The sequence below is a fragment of the Strigops habroptila genome, chromosome 10 (genome assembly GCF_004027225.2).
Source record: "Strigops habroptila isolate Jane chromosome 10, bStrHab1.2.pri, whole genome shotgun sequence".
Lineage (NCBI taxonomy): Eukaryota > Metazoa > Chordata > Aves > Psittaciformes > Psittacidae > Strigops > Strigops habroptila.
The window spans coordinates 17,842,319-17,862,952 of record NC_046359.1 but is presented as its reverse complement, the minus strand read 5'-3'; the positions used below and the strand labels follow the sequence as shown (position 1 = coordinate 17,862,952).

At 35.2% G+C, this 20,634-nt stretch overlaps 1 protein-coding gene across 7 annotated transcripts in view; it reads right to left on the bottom strand.

Annotated features, from left to right (window-relative positions):
* The window catches only part of FMN2 (formin 2), a 155,518-nt gene that overhangs the window by 123,866 nt on the left and 11,018 nt on the right, over positions 1-20,634 (bottom strand). For 5 of the 7 annotated variants that reach the window (XM_030499644.1, XM_030499649.1, XM_030499648.1 and 2 more), the window contains exons 2-4: positions 15,327-15,493; positions 2,935-3,082; positions 983-991 (exon numbers count right to left, since the gene is read on the bottom strand). In XM_030499644.1, coding sequence (XP_030355504.1) covers positions 983-991; positions 2,935-3,082; positions 15,327-15,493 — 324 coding nt within the window. The remainder of the gene's footprint in view (positions 1-982; positions 992-2,934; positions 3,083-15,326; positions 15,494-20,634) is intronic. The other 2 variants (XM_030499645.1, XM_030499650.1) reach the window with 1 other exon arrangement.

The window sequence follows — 20,634 nt, the reverse complement described above, 5'->3', positions numbered from 1 at the left end:
TTTTCCTAGATGTTAAGTGGAAAAGTGTCATCAGCAAAACGTTAAAACAGTTGAATTTCAAATACCGTCTTGTGCTTAGAATCAGGCAATGTGCTGGAGTGTGAGAGTGGTAAAGTCAAATACTGTAAAAAGCAATAAAAACAGATTTTGGTATTCAGATGGAAAATTGGTGGCATACACATTGATCTTTTTGGTGATATTGATTCATTTTGTCCAAATCTTGTCTGAATCCAGAACTGGAAAGTGATTTTGACATAAGCATCTGCTGACTTGAACCCAAGTTCTTATTAGGCATTTCCAAACTTCAGTTTTCTAACAAATGGCCAACCTAAAAAAAGAAACAACAAAAAACCCCACAAAACCAAAACAACCAAACCCCAACACAAAAAACCTGAAACTAAAAAAAAAAAAAAACCAAAAACAAAAAACAACAACAACAAAAAAAACCAAAACCCCACAAAACCAAACCACCAACCTGACCAAAAAAACCTCCCCAAAAACCCATGACCACTCTAACAGCCCTTTCCTCACATCCAGCAATGCTCCACATGACCCAGAACACACAGCAAAACTATTTAACATATACTATATTAAATAGATTATTAACTACTTTGCTAATTTAGGAACGATTACCTAAGACCTTGCAGAATTTCCTCTTGCCTTACTTAAAACTTGAAGGCCTAGCATTGTCCTCATGCTAACAATGTGTATAATGAAAATAAATACTCTCACTCTGAAAAAATCCCAGTACATTCCTCTCCAGATCAACATTTTGTCTAAAATGGATGCTTTTGTTTACAAACTGTTGTCTCTAATGTTAATATTGTATCTGTTTAATTCATAAAACAATAATTATATATAATGAGAAATAGAGCTACTCTACACAGAGCAATTTAAAGTTTTTAAATATGCGTATACATAAAATAATTTAGTTAAAAATCTTGGGGAAAGTGTTTTTGTTCAGGCTTCACATGAAACTCACCTCCAGATTCTTCCACATGGCAAGCATGCAAAAAACCCCCCCCAAAAAAAGTTAGATTATTTATCTACCTGAATTTTATTCAGAACAGTTACAATTTTTCCTTATCCCTCCATGCCCTGCACTACAAATTCACACCAAAAACCAAAATTTCAATACTATTTCTAAATGTCAGCACGTCAAGTAAATTTTTGGAACTATTTATGTTTCATTTAGAAATAATCACAATACATAATTTTCCATTTTACTTCTAATTCTATTTTCTTTGTATTTTTGCATGTTTTGAGAGGGCAGTGGCTGAGATAAGGAACAGACAAGTACTGTACACATTACATCCATGTAGGAATAATACTAAATAGAACAACACAGGATGGAAACACACTATGTACAAAATAAATACATTATTAAATTATTAGTATTATACTTTTGGTAGAAATACTCTTTCAATTAGTTAAAATAGTAAAAATCTTTACCTTTCAAATTGTTTTATGTAATCAATGTTCGTCTACATTTTAGAGCAACAAAACTCTTGTTAACTTACACAAGCTGTTGCTGGGCTAAGCCTCAAAGTAAAATCATAAAATATTCACCCTTTGTTTTTCCTGTGCAGAGTATGCTCATAAATACTCCGATCACACGTCCATTAGCTGAGTTTCCAAGCTGAGAAACACAACCCGTCCTCTAAGAATGCATGGCAATGAATTGTATTACCACATGACAGCCCTTTAACTGAATACAGCATAAAATAGTAGATCATTAGCCAAAAACTAGACAAGCCCAACAATCCAGGACTGCACCTTTCCGCACTCTGAATTGAACCAATGAGGTGGATGCAGAAATGTTTTCTTGACCTCTAATAGAACTGATTTGGGAAAAGCCACAGTATAAACAGAATAATATAGCAGTATTGCATTTTTGTTGGCATCGCTTATTTTGCTTGTGAACACTGGAATAAATGACACTAGTAAAAGTGAAGTACTGCCATGATAAATGGAGTCCATCCAAGGAATACTTTGCTTGTGTTCCAAAGGAAGTGGTAGAAAAGTCCCAAAGAGAAGTAAATCTGAATTTAACTCCACCCAAAGCCTACAGGCAATACAAAGAGATCTGCTGAAATAATGACTTAATTCTTCAAATCTGAGCAATGAAAAAAATGAGTGGTAGGAAATGGAAAATTTGAGAATACCCTGCGGCTCTCCATGGACATCATGGGAATGAATGCAGCCTAAAAGTGTTGAGAGCCATTGAACACTAACTAATGCAAAGCTAAGCCTCCAAGAACCTATGGTATTTGCCCATCAACACTACTAACAGAAAACAGGTTGGAAATTCTCTTCTAAATTTCTTTGTCAGCAAGATGGTTCTTTGGTTGGTTGGTTTTGTGTTTTTTTTGATTCTCAGCTTAAATAAAGTTTTTGTAAGTATGCAGAAGATTTCTGAAATTTGGCTGACAGAGTAAACCTCACAAATTTTAAGATACACTGACTTTGCAAACAAGACCTCAATTTTTTTTTTTCAGATACACTTTTCCTACGTCTCTGTCAGCAGGTGACTGCTGAATCCACAAAGAAATACCTTACACCACTCTAATAACCTTCAGTATACCACTGGTGGCCTTCTGAAGTTTTCCATATTTTTAAGAAGAGAAAAGTACCCACATTTCATGGCTCTGAAAGAATATAAACTGGAAAACAACAAAGGTCACGACACCTGGCAAAATCCATTAGTCAGCAGATACAGGTGCACAGCTTGGTTGTTAACAAAAAGCATTCATTTTTGCTGAATATTTTCTATTAGATTCATACTAACTAACATTATTTCTGATGCTCATCCAATAGCTTCAATATCAGGTGTTTGTTAGAAGTTAAGATATTAAGCTTATATCTTGGATTCTAAAAGACAGCAGCTCCCCCCACGCCGTACGTATATATCTTGGCTGTGCCCAACAACTATACCTTCTTCCGTAATATTGATTCTTTGTTCTTCATCTGGAGGTTTGGGTGGAGGCCACACAGATGGAATTCTCCTTGGAAAGCTTCCTTCAATGTAATCTGATGAATGTGTGGGTTGGCTAACTGCAGCCCAAGTATAAAGCTGGTCTTGCTGTGGTTATTTAAAAAAAACAAAAACCAACCAAAAAAACAAAAAAAAAAAAACAAAAAAAAACCACAAACAAACAAAAAAAAACACACCACAAAAACAGAAACAAACAAAAAACAGGAAAAAAAAAAAAAAACAAACAACAAACAACACCAAAAATTTGAGAAGTTCATATAGAAAGGCAAGCTCAAAATATCTAAGTTTTTGTTTCCAACAAAAATAGCTCAATATCCACTATATATATATATATATCAAAACATGCTGCTTGTTATGATCTTCATCTCCTGATAAAGACTTACTACAAATGTATATTAAAAAGATTTTTCAGTCTGGAATTATCTCTATTAACAACAGAAAATATAATCTTTTAGTTCTCTACAGGACAATGAGATGCTAGAATACAGTTCAGAACATTTTTGAGCATAAGGAACCCTTTGCTTCTTTCCTTAGAGAAATAACAGGTCAGACTTGATGATCTCAAAGGTCTTTTCCAACCTAGTTGTTTCCATGATTCCATGACTATACTTCTTTGCATATAGCTAGTTTATATAGCTCTTAAGGTTAGAGAAAAATATTTCAGTCCACACACTATGTAATCTTTTTACACTGAATGTGCAAACAAAGTAAAGAAACAGAATTATTTCAGCATAAATTAAACTGAGATTTATTTTTTGCCACCCCCACCCTGTTTTTGTCATTTATGTTTCCATATTCATAGAAAGGTGACTAAAAAGATGGGTTTGCTTTTAGAATAAAATTAAAACAAAACAAACCAACCAACCAAAACAAAACAAAAAAAAAAAAAAAAAAAAGAAAAACCAGCACACAACAAAGCAGCCCAACAGCTAAATGTATTCTAAATGCTCTTGGCTAAATCAGATTATATTCTTATTACTCAATAGCTTTGAGTGTGATTCACTTATCAAAAGTAGAAGACACCCAGATTGTCTGATGAAAAGTAGGGCAAACTTATGCTGTAAGCCAACAGAAATTGACCATAATTCAAGTAGTTATTCTTGTGACTCCTAGTATGCATCAACATGCACACCTTGTGATTATATCTTTATAATACTGTGAACTCGAGAGACATCTATCACAGCAGCTGCATGAGAAATCTAGTAAGTGATCTGCAAATATGCAAATACTGTAGTACAGAACTGGAAAAAAGAAAATTAAGTCACAGGATGAAAATACAGTATTATCATTCAGTAGTATCTACTTACAAAGATAATAAGCATTGAAGAGACATCCAGGGCAAAGAACAAGATAATTTAACACTTTTTGGGATAATCACTATTCCATGTGGCTAAGATTTTACTTGCCTAAAAATAAGTTGCGATTAGAGTGACAATACTCTATTGAGAGCAATGTTGTAGGAACAGACAAATGCTGGTGATAATTTAAAAAGTTTTGGTTTACTAAGGGTGTCTCAATCAGTCAGGGTCAAAGGAAACTCATTAGATCTTTCTAGCACGAAAAATGTGGCAAAAATTCAGCCACATACGCAGACCTTAAAAAAAGGTAAAAATAAATGGATAAAAAGCTTAAAGTGTTTCTTGAAAAGCCTATCCTTTTCCCATTAATATGCTACTGCATTTGAACATCCAAACAGGTTTAATTAATGCAGTTCTTTCAGTTACTTAGTACTTTCCCTTTGTCTAACTCCAGCATTTTAGAGAATATTTTTGTTTCTTGTTTCTGCCTAATTTCCAGTACTGTGGGAGTAAAAGGAAGAATCATATTTATGCATACTGTAAAGAAAAAGTGATGGATTTTGTTGGTAGTCTTGTTTCTGCACCATCCAAATCTCAAAAACACAGAGGAATTTAAGATTCAAAAAAGTCCTCAAGACAAACACAGAACAACTTTTTTTGCACACTCTACTATCTTACACAGTTCAGGGAAAACAGGAAAGAACAAGAACTACAGAGGGCTAGCTGGGATTACATGTAGGGTTATAGGGCAATAAACCAGAAAACACAGACTGTAGATGATACTGACAGCATGAATGAGGAAGACAAACAGTTAAACTGTTCCTGGACACAATATTTCCCCATGCTAGTTCTTGAAAGATAGTACAATCATTTAATAACAAATTTTGAAGTATGATTAACCTACATGGACTAGGATATATGTCTCAGAATTATTGTATAGATGGGATGTATTATGAAGATAATAAAATACGAAGTACCTATGTTCCTGCTGATCGAATTTACAGCATACAAACTATGAACACTTCTATATTAAGACATCACACAACTTCATAATTGACTCTTAACCCAGCATGGGAGCTTTGTTTGCATGTATAAAAGACAGTAGTTTTTTGTCTGTGTTGTTTTTTTGTTTTGGGACTCTTTTCATTCATGGAGAAGGATAATGTAATAGAAATTTACAGAGGTAAATGTAAACTTGCAAGGGACTTGCACTACAGCCAAAATGCACAAGGTATTTAACAACAGCTACATTTAGATGACATGCAAATTTATAAACATAATTTAAAATATGAAAAAAACAACATGACACAAAGGTAGTCTGAAGGTCTGGACATCAAGTTGATAGTCCATAAACTACACTTGCAATGGGAAAAGATTAAGCCTGTCTCCACTTTCGTGCCCTTTAAAAGAGATGAATCATTTGAATGTCCTAATTCTTACTCACTCAAGCTACTGTCCAAAATCTAATACTCTTTTTTGTCTTTAGCTCTTTGTCAGTTAATATACTAACCCATCTCATTTCTCCTTTTCCAAATCTGATAATGCCATAAATATGCATGGTTATTAGAATATTTTGAAAAAAGATATATGCAACCAATTTTATGATGTTGAAGTACTATTCAAGCAAAAGAAACAGAATAATCCAAATAAAATCTAGATTTTCTTTTATTTTTAATAATTACAATACAAGCATCCACAAACCTGGATTTCCACATCCAACTTTTTCTCCTTTACTCTTTTCAGAGGAAAATTTTACTAGATATAGTTTTAAGTACAGCCAGTTAATTCTCTTACCTTGATCAAGCTTTGAATACATCTGTAATTTCTACTTCATCTTGCTTAGACTCCACTAAGCACTTCTTTTGAGAAAAAAAGTATATATATAATCTTCTTATAATTAATGATCCCAGTCTTATTTATTTGGACTCATTTCTGAGCGGACATTGGAAGCTTAAAGATGTCTGAGTCCAGTGCACTAAACATGATGTCAAGAATTCTTGTTTCCACACATCCTTACACAGCACTTTCCACTGGTTCTTAAAACTGCAGAGCATTTGAACATGGGCGAGGCAAAGTGCCTGCAGGATCTGATGGTACCTAATCAATAGACATTTTACCACTTAAGAGATGCTAGCATGTAGAGTAGAGTCACAGTCAGTTCTGTAGTTTAACTCACTCTCTTCCCAGATAGCTCTCAGTAGACACAAAGAATGGCTTTTTGTAACAAATTTTCATTCTTGGGTACCACAGTGTTACAATTCAGGTACATAACACATTAAATATTAATTATATTCCTTCACTGGTTGAGCTAAAGATATGCTTGCTAATCTTTAAGATGGAAGGCAATACTGTAAGATACTCGAAGTAAGGGCCTATAGCAAACGACACACAGAAAGAGGCTCAGGGACCCAGAACTAGCGCCATGAGCTAGACCTGCAGCAATCATCAGAAGGCATACTGGTAGACCTTCAGTTTTCAGAAAAGGGGTCACACTTTTTTCCGACAGAGAGACCAGGTTTGTTCCCTGGGCCACAGACTAAATCAGAGATTAGTATATCCCACTGTAGGAATATAATGTGCAACCTTAAACCTATGCTTTGGTAGCTGTATTGCACCTGGAGACATGCAGGTAATATGACCTTCAGTTCAACACCACTTCAGTTTTTAATCAACTGTTTATCTGCTTCCAGTTCAAAGGACAAAGATAACCATTGTGAGAAATGCTTACAAGAGTTACAAGAGAGATGGAGTTGAAAAAGCAATAAATATGTACACATCTGCCCAAACTGGTTGCAAAAGCATGAATTAGCAATATGAAAATCAAGGGGGAAAAGAAAAATCTGACCAGAAGTGTTTTGACAATTTTCCAGGAAAGAAACAAAAAACAAAACACAAAACAAAACACCCCCCCCCCCAAAAAAAAGAACAAAAAAAACCAAACAAAAAAAAACAAACGAAAAAACCCCCCCAGTCAGATCATGCAGTGAGATGGGAAAGATGGGGCAGTAATGAAGCACGCTTGCTATCACGATTAGCCTCTGCTCTTCAGCTCAGCACAGCAGTAGATGGGGGAAGCGTATTACAGTACCTCTAAACTTTCTTACACTAGAGTAAATTGGTATTAATTTCCCTCTCTTGCAGAGCATTTGTTTTCAAATAGTAAACTTGGACAATTTTTCACTAGAACCCCAGACATTCGAAGATATCCAGAAGAGAGGAGAACAGAAGGATTGGCATGTCCACAGACAGGTATAAATGGGCCTACTCATCAAATCAGTTTGGGTGTGGACAGTCTTCCAATGGGAAGAACTGGAGGAGTAGGGAGAGGAAAAGTATAACTGCATTTAAAGTGGAACTAGGTAAACTCACAGAGGAATTTTTTTTTTTTTTTTTTTTTTGTGTATTCAGGAAGTTTAATCATTCTAATATACTTAGCATACAACCTCTAAAATGAAAGAAAGCCAATTTCATGCTCCCACTGTATATAAATAGTTAATTGGACAAGCGAGGTTTTAGTTTGAGCAATTAGAGCCAGAGTACCTCAAAAGGCTCTTATCAGCAGGAGCCTGCTTTATTTTAAGCAGCTTTTAAAATAAAGAAATCAATACTATCAAGAATGGAGAAAGTGATTTACTTTTTGAACAGAAGTTCAGTAACAAAGCTTTGTCAGACCACTGACAGAGCAGTGATTAAACATGGTTCTCAGCTTGTACCAGCTTTTGCTTTTTTTCAGCCTTGGAAGACATCTGTGCTCACAGCCAGTGTGTCATAATACTGTAATACATGGCTGAAGTAGCACTTTATCCTCATTAACTAAGTTTGATGCATTAGCATTTTACTTGAGTGATTTTTTTTCTTTTAAGAATACTGATGTGCCTCAACATTAATTTAAAAAGAACTTCAACTGCCAAAAAGCCATGAAACTTTTTTTCCCCCATTAAATTATTTCAACCTTCTCAACAATATAAAACATTCTTGCTTAATCCCATCAAACTTTGCTCAGGATTCAACATCATATCCTGGAGGTATGCGAGGCCAATGCTCTGTAGTTAGGGCCCTCATGGGGAAAGGAAATCAGGAAACTAAATTTCAGATTTCCACATCTATTCTCATTCTGTTCTAGAGTTATTTTCTGGGTCTTTCTATTCTCTGAGAGCTTCTACATTAACACAGCTGAATAGGTTGAACTGGTGATCTTACAACAAACTGTCCTTAGAAGAGGGAATGGTGGCTAGCCTTCTATAAAACACAAAAACCTCAAGATCTAGCCTCTTTACACATCCAACTTGAACTCCCTCTAGGAAGACCACATCCCAAGACCTCCAGGTTATCAGCTTCTACTTAGACCACCTGATGGTGTGTCCTTTATCATCATTCTCTCCGTAAATTCTAAGCTGAGGCAAGAACCTTCTCCATCAGTTGTTGTTTTCATTTACACTGACACAGTTCTGCAATGAATTTGGATTCTGACAAATCTGAATTTTCTGAAAAAATCTGTTTTATTAAAGAATTCCTTTCACCTCTATTCCATTTGGAAAGGTAATTATTACTACTTTAAAAAGTTCCTCTAGAAGAGACATGTGATATACACAAATTCAACTGTCACCGTAATTTTCAATTCCAAGGTAAGAAAAACGACATTGTGATACGCCTGTCATTCCTATGTGAACTGACGTACAGAAAGTCATAAAATAAAGATCTCGTGAGATGACAGGGTGACCACCGCCTTCACCATAGGCACAATGACTGTGAAAATTTCAAAGAGGTGGTGTAAATCAGTACATGCCTCTTGAAGCAGTTCTTTGGAATAACAAGCAGGTAAGCAATGTTCTTTGCAATAAGAAGCATGAAAACTTAGCAACATCCTGCATATAAATACCTCAAGTCGAAAGTGTATGCAGTAGCATCACAACAAGTAAGCAGAAACAAGAAAAAAGAAAAATAGAAGGCTAGAGGACCAGAGGACCAGATGTAACAACTATGAAAATGAATATGCAATTAAAATTTTAAAAAAGGAAGCAGGGAAACAGCATAACAAGAATCCTTCAGCTCAGCGATAATCCAACTGTTTACATTTTACTACTCTCAGAAATATCCAGAGTTGCTCGCCACAAAAGACAAAGTGTTACAAAGTGTGATTGGGCAATGGAAAAGGAAAAGGAGACATTGGGGCTTTGATTTAGACAAGCTCAACTGCTATGGCAACCTACATGACAAACAAAGATTAAGACAGCTGACTAACAATCTTTGCTCTGCTCTATTCCACAATTTTCACTTGTTAACATTTAAAGTCTTACTTGCTACTGGCCCCCAATATACTGCCCTCACAAATTTCATAAGATGGACTACATTCAGTCTTCCACATTTTACTCATGAGCATTGCAAGAATGCCTGAAAAAATGCTGTATTGTTGCCAGCTTCGTGCTGCAATTTGGAAGAGAAGTTCTCCTAGCTGAAGTCAAATCTTGGGAAAGTTCCTCTTTAGAAACTCATCAATGGTGTTTTGGCTCTCTGACTTCTGAGAAAGGAGTCAGTCTGCAATCTGTTTAACTACTCATTTTCAGACTGGTGTAAACGATGCAAATAAGGTAACTTTAAGTAAAGTCTTCATGTTACCAACTCATCTTCCATCTGACCTGCAAAGTCCCACCATCTGCTCTCAGCAGAAAGAAAGGAGCATCTTCATTTTCTTAAAAAGCATTTGCATCCAGAGGTGGCCAGGAGATACTAGGAAAACAGCCATTTTTACAGTATTTCCCATTTTTGCTGTCTCTCTGCTTCCTTGTGGAAGCTTTATTTCAGAAACTGATGATAACCTAGTCAGTAATTATAGCTACAAATTGCAAAAGGGACAGTCCCTATTAAGAACTGTCAAACATGCCTATGTATAAAATCACATCACAGTAAAGATGGACACTCTCCAGAAGATGTCCATTTAGCTCTTTCATTATAGAATATGCTGAAATAATTTATAAATCAAGAAAGCATGAAGTCAACACAGTAACAACATTCAATAAAAGCACTGAAAAAGATCTCAAGAGAGCTAGCCAAATCAAATGACACCACAAATAAAGAAAGATGAAAGCTCAGTTTGCATTTCAGACACATGGAAGAAGCTATTGCTGGTTAGTGCAACATGAAAAAAATAGGTTTTGGACCTTTCAGTGCGCAATAGAGATTAACTTCCCCAAACAAATAGTGCAGTATGGATACAAAGGTAGGCTTAGTTTTCATCTCAAAAGAACTTACAAAACCCAGAAAGACTCTATCACAAAATCATGTAAGTTTTCACAGAGTATTTAAGTGTTTTAAACGTAATGTTCAGAAACAACATGCAAAACTACTTGGAAAGCTTGTCAGAAGAAAAAGCAGAAATCTGTTACGAAAGAAAAAAAATGCCCATAGCTCAAGACTGCACAGTGTAAACTGGAAAATGTGGAATTGGAAGTCATAATTAGGGACCAGATATCCACAATTTGTGGGAAGTGCAACGACTGGATAAAATGCAAACACCAAGTACAGTCAATATTTCTTAACAGCACGGTGAAGCTAAATAAAGTTGCCTTGCACTGATAGGAAACTGCCAGCTTCTTTTATTGGTGTATGAACAGTTTAAACTCTAATGCAAAAGTGTAGAATTTATATATGTTACTGGTGGCTCTCCAAAGATAGCCATCTTCTAGCTTCTATGATGGATCATTAACAGAGGAGCTAAGCAGAAGATGTGATCTGTACTTGAAAATTGTAATCCTCCAGCAGGTGGCTGCAAAACTTGCATGCGGTTATATTCTTGGCAAAGATGCACTGTTTAGCTAGCTCAGCCTTTTGTTTATTTTACTATAATAGGATAACATAATGACTTAACATGCTAAAAAGCTTAGGACTACTCCTGCACTACAGAAATACAATTATTTAATAACATGACATAGTCATTCGGGACAGACAGATTTTTTCACAAAGCATTAATTTCTTAAACATCATTCAGTCAGAGGATATTTTATTTTAACTTGAAACTTCAGAAGTCCTCTTGAGCAAGTACAACTGTTAAAAAGAGAAGAATTTAAAAGGCAAGCAGGCGATAGTTATTCAAAAGGCAAGCAATTTTTCAGAGAACATTTTCTAAACAGGCCTTTGTTAATCTATCTTTTGATAAGTTGCCCATTTTCTTGCTTGGCCATCTTTTTTTTTTTTTTATTAATTTATTTTTAAAAACTCTTTTTCTTTTATAAAATGCTAGCTGAAGAATGAAAGGCTGTAAAGATAGCCTGACAAGTAAGAAGTCATGACATACATGAGGCAACAATTAGTAGTCTCTTCAGGAGATGAGAAACTAGCAAAAAGGGTGTCATATTTCTAGACAATGCATCTGCCATTTACAATCACTTACTCTTTAAGATACTCTTTACATTTTAAGAAGAGTAGGTAAGAAGAACTATGGTGAAAGCTTCCACTGCTTGTTAACAGTAAGCACCTTAAAAACCCCAACCCTATTTTACTTCTGTTATTTCTAAATCTTTGTTCAACTTTTGTTTTTCAGGCTAATCTTTTATTCTGGTCATCTGCCACAATCTGTTTGGAAAGAAGTAATTGATAAAACATGCCAACATAGAAGATGAAAGTTTTCTCATGAGTTCTTAATACAGCTTTAAAGTTTCTATGCTTTGGGCTATGACTTGAAATCTGACAAAAAGGTCTGATATACTTCAGGAACATGCCATTTCCAATCATCATCAAATCTATCAAAAATCTGACCAAGTTATAGGCCTCTGAACATCAGATGCCACCGTCAGCATAAATGTGATGCTAGTCACAGCTGCTAGTTCTCTGAAAATTTATGCTTTCATTGGGTATTTGTTGGTTCTTCATGTTTACCATATACTAACAAAGAAGTAAGCATCACAATCCACAAAGCGCAACATACACCAGAAATAAAAGTGCTAGGAATTCAATTTAAACTGTCTTCCAGAAGCCACTGTAATACTAGTCCAAGAAACTAAGAGCTGTGAAAATTGTCTTTACTCTTAATGCATTGCCTAATTGCAGTCAGAAAGTGTGGAAGAGGAAGAAATAGGATCCAATGAGAAAAGAAAGTGAGGTTGTATACAGATATTTAATGGGATGAGGCGGAGGCCCACACTGAATCCTGGAATATCTCAGAATATATATAAAAACAACAGATCTCATGTGGTACCGAGAAAACAGACAAAAGGTTTGGATACATGGTTATAAGACAGGGAGAACTAGAGGTTACCACCGGGCATGAGTAACAAAGACGACATGAATATAATCAGAGTGCGCTATTGCAAACATTTCAAGACAGCAGAGTTCAGCATTAGCCATGTTAAATTAAATTCACTGGAGGACATCCAGAAAAGGAGAACAGAGTGATGGAATAGGACTTTTAAATAATCTGTTTATATTCATCTCAAGCCATAAGCAATAGATCATAGAGTGAACAAATCTTACTGAATTATTTTCATAAACTGTAACCTAACATCTTCAAAAAAAAAAAAAAAAAAAAAACCAAAATCAGTGGCACCACAGTTAAGGAAAAGGGGAACTGCAGATTTTATCCAACATAAAAAAAAATAGTAAGTTAAAGCTCAGAAATACGTGGGATCAGTCACAAAAGGGGAAAAGGAGGGATTCAAGGAAGGATTTCAGAGGAAAAAAGGTTGGCAATTCTGCAAAAAAGCATACTAAAGGAGTGACCTAAGAGACTTTATCAGAACCAGACTAAGACAAAAATCAAAACAGCCAAATGAGTAACATTAAGGAACAAGCAAGCACCAGAACAAGATGTAGGAGGAAGGACAGACAGCAAGGTGTCAGACAAACCTGGCTGGGACCAGGGCAGGGTTACAGAAGCTTTGTTGATTGCAGTTTCAGCTGAGTGAAAAGGAATGCAGCCAAACTGGAGGCAATCCAGGATGAACTGGAGGCACTTTTTATGAACTCAGAGATGAAGGAAGAATATGGGACTGGCTGTGCTCCCAATTTTGGAGTAAGGTCAAAGATGATGAATCTCCTAATTCTAGATGGGTGAAATCTAAGTATTACTTAAGGCTAGTCTGATTCCTCTGTCTTCAAAATAAATGGTTAGATCAACATTAAAATGCTGTTCAAATGAAGCAAAAAAAAAAAAAAAAAAAAAGAAAAAATCTAAAAAAAAGGCAAAACAGAGATGAAGAGAGATACAAGAGGAGAGACAAGTCACAGATCTTAAATGTACAGTTTTAAGTAATATACGGCATCACCATAAGTTTTTTTTCACACTAATTGTTAATTGTTCCATTTCTTTCCATACCCATTAGCAGTTATCTTCTGTAAGATATTTTATTTACTCACTCTAAGAAGCAAAATCATCTAGGAGAAGCCCAGTTTGAAGTTCTCAGCCACTAGTTTATACTGCAAGTTCTAAACATTTTCACCCTTGTAAGGCATGTAATAAATAAACAGGTAGGTCTTCCTGTACTGTGGTCACCAAGGCTGAAGCAGAAACATATTCCCGAAGTCTCTCTTCAGGAGAGCAGCAGCTCTCACCTCTGTGACATGTAAAATTCAGTTGTTGAGACCTTAGTGTTTAAGACCGATATATGTTCCTTTGAAGCAGATGTGCTACTAGTTGCATGCACATACACAGGGCTTTACACCATTTCTGACATTGTTTTACAGAGCATAATCTATTTAGGGGACTTACACAGAAAAAGAGTAACAGAGCATTTGTTTCTTACTGATAGTCCAATTCAAATTAAGATTATTGCTAAACCAGCAATATCTTATATGCTCCCTTTAATACACTGTTCACATGACACTAGGAAAGGCTACTGCTCTTTTTCAGAAAGTTCATCCTGTTGGATAGTCCATGAAAGGTAACTAGAATAATTCTCTTACTCAGACAAAGCATGGTATACCAGTTAACAGAAGAACCTCTTCTGCTTCTTTCCAAACTGTTACTTTGATAAAATTTGTTTATAAGTGAGAAGCAACTTTTGTAAAAGGAATATTGTATTCAGTACTCTAAAGAAGAGATTAGCTGAGTATACGGTAAAGCCAGGAGAACTTAAAACATTGACAGACTGTTTTAAACAACCAGAAAAACAAGAAACATGTATTTTCCTGTAACTTTGAGTAGATTTAACCATAAAAACTCTCAGATAGTGTATGATTTTAGGTCGCCTGAATAGCCTCAGTTTTATAGTCACACGCCATTTTTTTTATTAATTTCAAAAAACAGTTTGAAAATGTTTTAAACATTTGTTTCTTGAAAACCAAACCAAAACCAAAAAAAAACCCACCCAAAAAACACAACATAAAGGTTGAATACTTTTAAAGCGACCATGGAGTTATTTTGCAGATAAGCTAAGTTATCTAAGAAGAGTTGTTTATTTTAAGAATTCAGTGGATAAATTTATTCTACTCATTTTTCCTTCCCCAATTGTGTTAAATTATTCTTCAGAAAAGATGAGAAAGATTTAAAGAGTTAAAGACTCATGTTCTCTCATATCTATGCCAATCATTTTTCGAGTATTTCTAACCAAGCTTCAGCTTAATGCATAGAATAAGGATGACCTTAACTATACGAGTAAGGTATTAAGTAGATTAGTTAATATTTGAACGTTGTTTCAAAAATCTTTTCAGGGGAGAAAAATTACCTAGCATAGACATCCTTTTTAAGTTCTGTAAAGTTTTGTGACATACAGTTTTGTGTTTTGGTGAAGCAGCTATTGGATTGAAATAGAGCACTTTGATTCAAAGAAAAAGACATACTGAAAACAACAGATAAAGGATAGTACAGCAGATTAAGATATGACTTAAAAAGTTAAGAAATCGAATTGTGGGAGAACCTTTTGAAATTTATGCTTACCAGGATACAAAAGTGTACACACCTGAGCTCAGAAAAATAGTTGGCCACTCTCATAAGGGCAATTTTCATTAAAAGGACTAACAGAATTCTCTCAGGAATGATGAGCCATTGCTAAATCGTGGTCTGCTTGGCAAAAGAGACAAAACATAACTTTTTCAGTACTTACATCAAAGGTGGGTGTGCTTTGCTGGGCACTCTGATTACATGGTTCTCTGAAGCAGTCAGTGAATGGAAGAAGAAGACCCATTGCAATAATGCGAGAACATAGTTTTTCTGCTTCTTCTTGTGGTGCATTTTCCTGCTGGCTGAACAGCTTTTCCAGCAGAGTTCGCCCTGCCAAGGCGATGACACAGATCAATAAGAATTTGTAGCTATCTACAGGACACAAAGATTAAGGCATTACAATGTGATGAAAAATCTCAATTATTAGAAGCAAAAATATGAAATAATTTCTTTGGGAAAACCCTCAATAAAAGAATAATAGCAAAAAGCCACTGATAACTATTCTGCATTAACTGTATTTAATACAGTTCCAGAGGACCAGAGTGATCCAAACTAAAATGCATTGCTACAAGCAGCAATTTAGAGAAGTAAAACTTTTAAAGAGTGAGAAGAGACTTATTTCTATTATAGGGTCAGATTTCATGATCAAAGTGTTTGTTATCTCACTACAGCATGAAAAGAGGGCATATGCTATAAAATATATTACAGGAGACAATGACAGAGGTTTGAAAGACCATTATGATATGTGCAGTTAGCCAGAGACTACAAAAATCAGTTATATACTCAAGCTGCAGTAAAATCCACATTGTAAGAATTTTAAATTGCTTGATTAAGCTCTAAAATGTCAAAAGATGTCAAAGTTCAGATTTATAGGATATAGATAAAGAGATGAAGTAGACCTACTGGAGGAGAAAATGCAGATGGAACACTGAAGTTAATTGCATGTTTTAGTATGGATTAGCTGTGAATACAATTTGCACCTAAATCAGTTCCTATAGTCTGTTTTTCCACCCACTCAATGGAAGCCAAAGGTATTTTCCAAAAAAATTTACTACACTAAAAAGGATTTTAGTGTCATTTAAAGTAGTAATAACAACAACAACAATAGTACTACTGGGTTTTACATACGAATGCGAGATTTCTGTTTGAATGTTAATTTTATTAAAAATCTAAAACTTCCCAGGCTTTCTGAACATAATAAAAAGATTTTTCTTTCAAACATCTGGATGCAATTTAAAAAGGATCTTGTGACATTAGCTCAAAGTTTCTGTATTATTTTAACTTCATGTGGCAATACAGCCTAAAATAAACAATACATTATAAAGTGTTAGAAGTTATTTCTAAGATTTTCCTCTCCACATCTAAAGATCTGCTAATTCTGAATTATTAGTCCAAGTTTCCTAGCCTTTTATTAGACACAGTACAGTACATTCAAGAGGATAAACTGGGGAATAAACTTGTAAGAAAAACAAGTTTTGTTACATTTGCTGGTTAGTTTGCCTCTGTTCCTTGGTTTCACCACATATAAGGTGATGTTAACAAAACTGCTTATTCAAAATATCCCTCTATTTAACTGAAGATACAATTCAGTTGTTAAATCTTCAAAGTCATTAATTAATGACAGGCTTTCTTACTGACTGATATGCACTATGATTTTTAACAACAGTTTACTCACAGTTGCAGCAATGTACAGCAACTCCCTACATGAAGAAAAGCAACAAAGTACAAAACCACGCAAGTGAAGCACATAGGGAGCTATCTGCCGACAGATATTTTTGTGATTTTAGCAATGTTTCTTTGGAGTTGTAGTTGCCAACGCTTAGTGGTGCTGTAAAAGATCACTAAAAAACGTCTAGCTACTGCCCTCTTACTGAAATAAATGGATACTCCTAGCTATAAATATTGAGGTTAAGCTATGTAAGCAAATTTTAGAAAAAAATAAGAGTACACGACTGGCATCACACTGACACCAGAGCACCAATACGTAGCATTTCCACTAGCCCTTCTGGGGCAAAGGACATCATATTACTGTAATATCACCTTATATCACTAAGTTCAACAACATGGAAAGTTGTCTAGTTAAACAAGAGACTGCAAGTGATGAGGATGAGTGGGGAAGCCAATGCTTTACATGTATCTAAAGTGCACAGAAGAAAAAAATAATTAAAAAATACACAAGAGGAAGAGCACTTCACACACAAACCAAAACCAGAACTACACATTTCTTCATGTTACATTAAAAATTCAAATGTTATCCATGACTTCTGAATGTCAGACTCAATATATCTTTTTTTTTGTTTGTATGTTTCAACATTTAAATAATCCTGTCATGTTTAAAGAGTCTTCAGCACATAAGCACAGAAGCACACAGAAGGAAAATAGCCACCTCTATTCCCCCCCGCCCTTTTGCTTTAATCAAATTAACAGGAATAATACCCATAAATGACAAAACAGGAAATAACCCCCCCCTTTTTTTCCCCTTAATCCACCCATTCTTTTGCTAATCTTCATATCACTTCTTAACAGTCTTGTTCAGCATCAAATCAGAATCTTAGTTGCTATTCAGCTGTAGTTTAACTTGTATAGTGGTTATTAACTATCATTGCTTAGTGATTATTAACTATTGCCTAAACACATGTTAGCATTCAGATAATAGAAGTATACATGTTTAAAAAAAAAATTAACCTGATTTCTCTTACTGTACCTTGTATTACTTATTTCATTTTGTCCATCTAAACCTGAAGTGTTCTCTCCAGTGTATTGGTAGTCTCAGAATAAATAGGGTAGTAAAAATTATTTAATGATATTAGCTAGTACTTTTAACCTGAAAGAATAAACAATTTAACTCAAACTAACTTTAGTACAATTAAGCTCTTATTTGATCAAATATAGGTTGAGTCAAAGCAGTAAAGGTTCTCCACACAAAGGTAATAATGTTCGGATAAAGCTGTGTTCTAATGCAGCTCGTGTGTTCCTTCCAATTGCTATGGAGATCTGGGGACAGACACAGAAATCTGAATTACAGAAATAAATTTTGCCAGTTCAGTTAACACACTTTACCAAATGCAAGCTGAAAAAAAGTTCAATTTTCAATGCATACAGAAAGAGCTTCATCGCGAACAGCTGTGAAAAAAATCTCTATATCAATAGTAAATGGGTTATATGTTTAAAGCACTTTCTGGGCGACATATTAAGAATGGACTGTTAAGCCACTGAAGTTTTGTACCTAATCAGCTAGGACTTACCATCAAATTGAATGTTCATTACAAGTGTCAGAACCACCCATCCCTCATCAAGCATAAAACCCAAAGTTACGAAAAGTATAATACATATTTTACTTAAAGGGAAGTGAGGAGGTAAACCCTACCAAAAGAAAGCATGTCAGTACTTGAGAATGTCACTCATTTACTTGAGACAACACCCAGCCATGATGAACCTTACAATATTACGGCACTGTAGTTCCAGACAGGGCTGAAGCTTTTTTACAGAAGAAAACAACGTCTGAAAGCCACCACTTGCCAAGAAGTAGTTCCTCCCATGTTAAGGGCATCTGATGTTTTTTTCCACCTACTTTCAGCTAAAAGCCAGTTGTCACTAGTGGAAGCATTCCAGACCCAAAGTCCTCTGCAGCTGAATCAGCCCCTGCCTCATTGCCCTCTGGCCTTACCTGTGTCTGTGCTTGATGTCAAACAGATGTTCATGAGGCAGCAGAAATTATGTTTATGATTTTGATTCAGGGCAAGACAGATTAAATTTTTGCTTCGGTATAATGAAATACCTCTTTACCACAGGACTCCATAGGCTTTTAACTACCTCTGTCTGGAAGCAGAAATAGTTTGCCAGCATCCTATCCATCTGCACTACTCATGCTTGGAACTAATTCAAATTAAAATGATTCTGTGTCTTATATGAGTGAAATTGACAGTACAATGTCAATCCCTGCATCTATTCGTTAAACAGCAAAACAAAAATCATAGCTGTATGTAATGCATAGGCTAAATTCCAGTCAACTTCAACCACAAGATTTTGAGCTACAACTTTTCATCTTTGGTTTATAAATAAAATGCAGCAACAACAGCTTTTTTCCTCAGACATCATGAATCACCTCATATTTGTAACTTACATGAGGTAACACCTTCATTATGAAGATGGTTGCAAATAACCTGGGATCACTATATGATTAATGTTTTCATAATTGGTAAATAATTTGCTGATTTCTGTTACAGGTTAAATGCAATGGTAAAGCAATTTCTCTTGGTTTCCTTTACATGCTATGAAAAATAGTAAAAATAGTAAAAATAAAAATAGATCTCTCAGATCAATTATTTCCCTAGCAGATAAAGTTCCCATTTCTTATATTTTAAACAACCCTTCTTCCTAGAAATCACAGATCATGAAGTTCCTGAACCCTATTCTTACCTTTCCCCTAAGTATTAGTTTGGTGTTGGATGGGAGGCATACTAAGTTCTGAATTAGAGAAGATCTGCAGCTAAGTTTCAGCCTTTGATGAAATCAGTATTCTCAAGATCTTGCCAAAAGTCTTGGCAAGTTATAAGATGACTATAAACTCATAAGTTATTTTTTAGGAGCTTAGAATGACTTCTTAAATCCCAGAGAGGGATAAAAAGATTTTTCTTTTTTTCTTTTCTTACAAAGGATTATACAATTAATTACCTACAAGAATGCGAACATGAAATAAGTTTGGAAATTTTGGGTGCTCTGGCCTTCTGTGGATATTCTGTGACACTTTTGCTGCCATGGCTCAGGCTGGGTCTTCTGGCTCACCATTTAAATTCCATATTCTCCACTTTCATTTCATGGTCGCTTCCTCCCATTCCCATGAAGATCAAGCACTTTGAGCTTCTTGCCTCCTGTATGACATTACAGGTCTTCATTCTATCCCTATAAGTAACACTGTTTATCCAAACCACCTCTGTAGAACATGTAGGCTGTTCACTGCCGAATGAAAATTCACAAGTTCCAGTATGGTTTCTATTCATACTTTTTGAAAAAACACATGTAATTGTATTCTTGAATGATCATTTTCAACTTTACTAAGATCCAGTGGACAATGTATTGATTGATTTCTTACATACACAGACTCTTCAAACAAATAGAATAAAACTACCAATGATTAATTTCTTATCTGTCAGTTCTGTACCTGATTATCACAGTAAACACCATGTGTTACTTTTGCCAAGCTGTCTGGATCTTTTGGCATCTCATTCTTTTTCATTTTATGCTGTCCGATCTCTTAGCACCCTTCTTGATTGATAAGAAATTTCCACAAACACTCTTGAGTAGCTCTAAGTTAGAATCACAATATACCAAACCCTGTGTAACTCAATCAAGTATTTCTGCCTCCTTCCTCCCCCCCATTTTAGCCTCACAATAATCACTAATCATTTCAACAGATTCTAGATTGTGCCAGACAGCCTGAATAACTGCATCATTGAGATTTCGACTCACTC